This window comes from Cicer arietinum, chromosome 7 (genome assembly GCF_000331145.2).
Source record: "Cicer arietinum cultivar CDC Frontier isolate Library 1 chromosome 7, Cicar.CDCFrontier_v2.0, whole genome shotgun sequence".
Taxonomy (NCBI): Eukaryota; Viridiplantae; Streptophyta; class Magnoliopsida; order Fabales; family Fabaceae; genus Cicer; species Cicer arietinum.
Window position 1 is genome coordinate 15,945,140 of NC_021166.2, and position 7,400 is coordinate 15,952,539.

The 7,400-nt window shown below is 32.1% G+C and overlaps 1 protein-coding gene across 2 annotated transcripts in view; it reads right to left on the reverse strand.

Moving 5' to 3' along the window:
- Positions 1-3,990: 3,990 nt before the first annotated feature.
- Positions 3,991-7,400, reverse strand: part of LOC101514308 (probable serine protease EDA2) — a 10,806-nt gene continuing 7,396 nt past the window's right edge. Inside the window, exons 8-12 of one of the 2 annotated variants that reach the window (XM_004509280.4) lie at positions 6,116-6,321; positions 5,894-5,988; positions 5,349-5,423; positions 4,588-4,671; positions 3,991-4,349 (exon numbers count right to left, since the gene is read on the reverse strand). In XM_004509280.4, coding sequence (XP_004509337.1) covers positions 4,234-4,349; positions 4,588-4,671; positions 5,349-5,423; positions 5,894-5,988; positions 6,116-6,321 — 576 coding nt within the window. In that variant the 3' untranslated portion in view covers positions 3,991-4,233. Of the gene's footprint in view, positions 4,350-4,587; positions 4,672-5,009; positions 5,268-5,348; positions 5,424-5,893; positions 5,989-6,115; positions 6,322-7,400 lie in introns of those variants that run through there. The other variant, XM_012718299.3, reaches the window with a different exon arrangement.

The window sequence follows — 7,400 nt, forward strand, 5'->3', positions numbered from 1 at the left end:
AATTGCAACAACTTGAAGAGCTTAGACTTGAAGCTTACGAGAACTCTCGTATCTATAAGGAGAAAACTAAGTACCTTCATGATAAGATGATTTCTAGGAAGAAATTTTCTAATGGCCAAAAAGTTTTATTGTTCAACTCCCGTTTGAAAATTATGGCTGGGAAACTTCGATCGAAGTGGATTGACCCTTTTGTTGTTACTAACATTTTTTCTTATGGTGCAGTGGAAATAAAAAGTGAAAACACCGAGAAAATGTTCAAAGTAAATGGACAACGCCTCAAGCTATTCCATGAGAGCTCTGTGCTTAAAGATGCTACCATAGAAGAACTCTCCTTGGAAAAGCACATCTACACTGAAGTTTAAACAAGGAGCTCCATTTCCTTACTCTTATTTTATACTTGTTACTTTTATTGAGGACAATGTGTAATTTAAGTGTGGAGGTATTATTTAGGATTTTATTTGTTATATTTCAAAATAAAAAATAAATAAATAAATAAAAATGGACATTGCACTGCATGCTTTTTCATCAGATTTTATGGTTGTAAATGTTGAGAGTTTGTTTGGACTGACATGATTGGATAGTATTTTTGGATTCTTTGTAAAATAAATTGGATTAAAATGCTAAATTATATATCATTTGTGATAAGTCATTAACATTTGTGAGATTTTTGAACCTTATTATGAATGAAATACATTTTTTCATCTTTTTTTTTGTGTGTGTTATCTCACTCATGATTGCTAGTTACGCCATAACTTGACTTGACTCTTGTCCCATGCATATATTGAAATGATCTAGACATTTGTTTCTGATTAAGCTACTAGCCAAATAAGCCTACCCCACAATTATCCATTTGTTTAAGTCTCTTTGAGCTTAATTATCCTATTCTTTGTTATATAGCTCATTACTAGCCTAAAAGTGAAAAACAATGAGTTGACTCAATCTTGGGGGATAAAGGAGTATTTCCTTACATAAGTGTAGGGGTGCTCAACTTATTTGTTTAAATTTGAGGGTTATAAAAGAAAAAAAAAAAGACAAAAAATATATATGAGGAAAAATGGTTGTATTGTGAGCAAAGACAATGTGAAAATAAAAGTCAATGATATTTTTTGAGTTACTTCTTAATGTTGTTTTTCTCTCTTAATCATTACTCTTTTATCCTCTTTGATTTTCAGCCCTAGACTTGTTAGGATTATCTCACCCTTACATTGGCCATATTACAACCTAAATAAAGACCTTTTGATCATTATTTGCATGTGTTTCAAATATAGATTATAGATGTTTGTCAAGCTTATGTTAGTGCTAACTTTCATGATGTGCTTTGAGTGTAAAGAGTAGCCCAAATACTTTAAGTGTATTGAGAGAATTTTATATCCTGGGAGAACTCTATCACTTATGATGCATTCTTTAGTTAACTTGTCATCTTGTTTGCCTTGTTTGCCTTAAGCTAGAAATATTTTTTTTCTCTCACCACTTTGCATTCATAAGAATATTTGGAACCCCATGCATTGTTTTGCTCGGAGTGCAAAAGTTTAAGTGTGGGGAATTTGATCATAGCATTTGGGCACATGTTTTTAGTTTGATATTTTAAAAGCTCTTTATAGCTTAGATTAATATTTTTAGTTTGTTTCTAAACTTTGGGTCGAATTTGAATTATAATTTTATTATTTGCATTTTAATTTTATTATTTGTATTTTGACTCTTTCTCGCTCTGTAGGTCATAACTTGAGCTCTGGATATCAGATTGGCGCATATGAGCAGGCGTTGAAAAACTATAAATCCGAGCTACAACTTTTGTGTTGGAAGAAAAGACGAATTCCGAATTTTACTGGGCCTAAATTGCAGATTTCGTAATCTGAATTTTAAATTTTGTAATAATTTTACTTAGCGGGTCACTTGTTTTTAAACCCTAAAGCCCAATATCAAGTACTACATATTGACAGTTTTGTTTCTTTTCTAAGACGGAAAAAATTAAGATTCAAATTGCTATACATAAACAGTTTTTATTTTAATATCATGGAATGTTAATTTTATAAGATTAATCAACGAGTTCATAGTTTCATCTATACCTTGAGATTCAGGTTACACTGTCAATTTTGATTCATGATTCTATTCTTGTTTATTTGATTATATTGATATTTTGATTGCTTAAATTGAATTTCAATAAGATTGATTAAATTTATTTGACAGAATTTGATTTCGATTTCTAATTTAATTGAATTATAATTTTGCGACGCTTGATCGTTAATTGTAATATTTTGATGATTGTGATGCTTAATCCAATCAAAGAAACTAAATTCACATAGGATTGATTACGCTTGTTTGATCAATTATATAGTCAAATAAGAATAGAATCACAAATTAGAAATTAAACTCATTGATAGAATCTCTGATAGGTCTGAAATAGCAAAACAATTAATCCACTTATTCGAGTTTCAGACCTATCAGAGATTCTATCAATGAGTTTAATTTCTAATTTGTGATTCTATTCTTATTTGACTATATAATTGATCAAACAAGCGTAATCAATCCTATGTGAATTTAGTTTCTTTGATTGGATTAAGCATCACAATCATCAAAATATTACAATTAACGATCAAGCGTCGCAAAATTATAATTCAATTAAATTAGAAATCGAAATCAAATTCTGTCAAATAAATTTAATCAATCCTATTGAAATTCAATTTAAGCAATCAAAATATCAATATAATCAAATAAACAAGAATAAAATCATGAATCAAAATTGACAGTGTAACCTGAATCTCAAGATGTTGATGAAATTCTGAACTCGTTGATTAATCTTATAAAATTAACCTTCCATGAAATTAAAATAAAAATTGTTTATTTCTTTTAGCAATTTGAATTCTAATTTTTTCCGTCTTAGAAAAGAAACAAAACTGCCAATATATAGTACTTGATATTGGGCTTTAGGGACGGAGAAAACAAGTTTATTTTAGACAACACACAAATTGTGTTTTATTTAAATGTATACAATGGAAGTGATTGAAAAATTGCTCCCTTTATTTGAAGGCTTTTAGACTTATCTCAGTTATAAACCCTACGTAAGCTTGCCTTGATTTTTTTAACTTCGATGCCCATTGACTTTTTTATGGTAATCTATATAGTTGTTATTTGATTAAGATGACAATACATGATTTTGATTTGTCATTAGAAAAACAGTCTATTAGAAAACTTTTCTGTTTATATCGTTATTAAGATAACTTTTTGAAAGATATAATAACATAAAATCACCCAATCTAAGCATTGTCACAAAACACAAGAGTATCCTCTCAGTTATAACCTTCAAAGAATAAGCTTTGTGCAGCCCCTTTCAAGTAGTTATCCAAATGAAATTTGACGCATACCAAAATTAGTCTTGTAAAAATTTCCACTGAAATTGACAATTGACATGAATGTGAATTATTATTGAGTACTACTTCAAGAGTTCAACCAAACATTTCAACAGCAAAAAAACATTAATTCATTACCCTCTGATGCTTTCAATATGAGAGTCACACTGGAGGATACTAATCAAACATAGAGATCTCAATGGATGCTGAATTCTCCAAATCCACCTCCTCTATGGAAAAAGCTAATTAGTCCAGTAAATAAATAATATGCTCTTTTTTTCATCCAAAAAGAGAACTTGCCATGAATATACTGTTTCTTTCTTTGGAAGTTTATTTCCAATACTTAGCTTGTTCAGAAATTATGATGCTTTCAAGTTTAAAGATAAATTAAAAATAGTGTTTTTGAAACCAAACATTTCCCTAATAGCTCAAGTAGTGAAACTGTGTATGATATTTGTTATGTGGAAAAGAATTCTTCTACAAACTGGTTCTCAATTATCAAAACACATTAGGAAACACTTGGATGGCAAAAGCAAGTCAACAAACACCCATATTGTCAACACTCTTGTTGCATTATATGAATATGCATCCAAAACATAGGAGAAAGAATTGGACAAGCACTGTTGGGGGAGAAATAACAGGATGAGGCAAAGGGGTTACTAATGACATTAAATGGAAGGAGTGAAATCAGCGTGCATTAAGTACAAGAAATGTCTTAGGAAAGGCATTCTGTTTTACACGTATGTTCTGTCTTAGGATTGTTCAGTTAATACAAATTGTGATATATTTCAGTTAATACAAATTGTGATATATTTCAGTTAATACAAAGTGCGATATATTTCATGGAGTCATAAGTGATTGTATCATGCACCTCATATGCAATTAATCATATAAAACTCCTGCCTTCGTCAATGCACTCAGATAGCCATAAGTCCATATGTTCTTGAATCTTTTGCCTTACTTTGTGAACTGCATCAGGGGAACTGCAGTTCTTCTCATTACCTGGAAAAAAATTCACAACCAGAATTTTGGTTAAAATATATTACAACCATGCATTTAACAAGAAACTAGCACATTTGTATCTAACTACCATGACATTTTACTACTATTAATTTTCATCCTTTTTTTGTAACCATGAGATATGTTAGATGATGTATTTGTGAATCATGCAAATTATACACTGAAAGGATAATAGTATGAAGTTAACTCTGACATAATTGAGCTAAAATGTTGCGCATACCTTCAATGACCAAAGGAGATTGAGGACATCCTCGCAAATCGGTACAATGGCCGCAATTATTACACGTGATAAGGTAAGAAGGCACTGAAATGTTTTAAGTCATTAAACAGCATTCAGTGAACAAACAAATGTATTTTGCATTGCATAAACTATATATTTTATAATTGTATCAATATGGTATGACTTGGAACTCTTCTTTCCCCCTTTTTATGTAAACAAGCCTAAGACTACTACCAGGTACTGATTGAACCATAGCCTAAGATCATGTGGCTTAACGTTCAAACAACTAACACATTACATGGTGGAACTTTGATGCAAAATCAATCAGTCATTTCTCGAATAATCATCAAATAAACAATCCATGTTGGATTTTAGAGAAATGTCAATCGTGTTAACAAAGAAAAGAGAAAGCAAGAGGAAGAAGAGAAACAACCACTCTAGGGTTTCATAACATAGAATGAACCAAAACCAAAGTTAATAGGGTTACAATGAGTATATATATAAAAAAATAGAATTGTCTAAAATAGTCTAAAATACCCTTACTACTAATATATAATAATATTATCTAACAAATCGGACATATTTCCACAGTGATGGCAAGGATAAAGAATGTCACTGACTGAACTGCAGAAAAATTGTGCTTGCTGAGCCTCGAGGTCTGTCCTAGTGCTGGTGAGTCCCTGGGACCAAACTCACCTAAACTTTATTTTACCAAAAAAATAAAATAAATAAACTGGTAGAAAAATTAAATGGCAACTCACTATCAGGGGATGGACTTTGTTTGGAAGCGTGACGCCATGGATCTTGTGAGCCGTTTGAAAATATTATTTTTGAACCTGTCCATATACATTACATTAGGAGATATATTAAATCAGAGCGAATTTAAGATACTTGAATAAAAGTATATTTTCAGAGTAAAACCATAAAAGAAATGTATAATATGTAGCATCCAAACATGAGAAGCCTATAATGAAGTTTTATTTTGAAGAATTTATTACCTTTTGTCACTAACTTATAAGTTATAATAGTCAGCTGAATCAAATATGTATGTAAAAGATAAACTCATTGTCAAAATGACTTTTAAGTTCAGGTTCAGATTAAATCAAGGCCATACAAAGATAATGTTTAGTTCTCAAATACCACTAATGATAACACAAAAAGAAATAACATGTGTATAAAATGGAAAAGTAAGAGAGTCATGTAAATTGTAAACACATTGTTAATAAATTTTACATATATAATTAATTAATATTAAGGGAAAAAAGAGAGTAACAAAAAAAATTCAGGCATAGGTTAGTTACTAGACCAGCAATTTTTGTGCCTCCATAGTATAAATTAGTGGCATCGACATCAGGAAAGACGCCATCTCCAAAGACATTTTCGCAAAGGTCCAAATGGTATCTACAATGTATGAGAAACCATTTTGTAGAAGTTAACAAGATTCCAGAGAAAAAATATTCAATAAAATAAAGATGTCAAAAAAACAAAGAGGAGCATATCAAGCGAATACCGGAGATCAGGAACTTACTTTGTGTCAACTTTTGAGGAACGTATGCTGTCATTTGAGGGAGCCACCTGAAAATAAGCCACTTCAGTGCAAACTTGAAACCACCATAATCGAGATGAAGAGTCTTCATTGATTGCAGTTTTTTTCAAATATTTCTGGTCATAAGTTTGTACATTGACGCCAAAGCTTTCGACGTAGTACTGTTTGACATATTTGGCATAAGCATCCTGCATATTGATGTGAATCAGGAAATAAATAATAATTTATAATTATATTTATCAGTTTTCCTAAAATTAGTTAGACAAATCAGGATTTGATTTGATTCTCTTAATTTGTAATTATTAGATATAAATGTTGTAACGATTATTTATACTGAGAAATATCAAAGCAAAAAGGGCATCAAACCCTAAATTGTGACATGGTATCAGCAGGTTCGATCAAACCTGTGAGTTCTTAGTTAATCTTGGCTTTATTCAGCGACATCCCACTGGATCGCTCTTGAAAATTGTTCCTTCCGTTCTTGGTACTTGCTTGTTCCGTGATTAAGTTGCAAACTCTCAACTATAACTGGTTGCGGTTCGATTCTTGGTTTCATCTTCGCGATTCCTGATTGTTGATTACAATTCTTCGGTGTTGCGATTGTGCTTTTGGGTTGTTTCTCGCTGCTGCTCGTTACTGCGTTTCTGGGTCTTTCTCGCTGCCGATCGTTACTGCGTTTCTGGGTCATTCTCGCTGCTGCTCATTACATTCTCGTTGCTGCTCATTACATTCTCGCTGCTGCTCGTTACTGCGTTTCTGGGTCTTTCTCGCTGCCGATCGTTACTGCGTTTCTGGGTCATTCTCGCTGCTGCTCATTACATTCTCGCTGCTGCTCATTACATTCTCGCTGCTGCTCATTACATTCTCGCTGCTGCTCATTACATTCTCGCTGCTGCTCATTACATTCTCGCTGCTGCTCATTACATTCTCGCTGCTGCTCATTACATTCTCGCTGCTGCTCATTACATTCTCGCTGCTGCTCATTACATTCTCGCTGCTGCTCATTACATTCTCGCTGCACTGCGTTTCTGGGTCATTTTCGCTGCTTGTTTATTGGTTTCCGCTCAGCCGTCGCTGCTTGCGTGATCGCGTTTGGTTGTCTCGTGGTAATTTTTTTGTTACAGACCTGTTGTTTAAGAAAGCATTTGATTGATCCCTTTGCTAGCTTCAGTTATTTTATTCTTAATTTTCTGTCTGCACATTACTGAGAAAAAAAAAAAAAAAAAAAAAACTTTTTGCCAGGGTTGGGTTTTTAAAAAAAAAAATT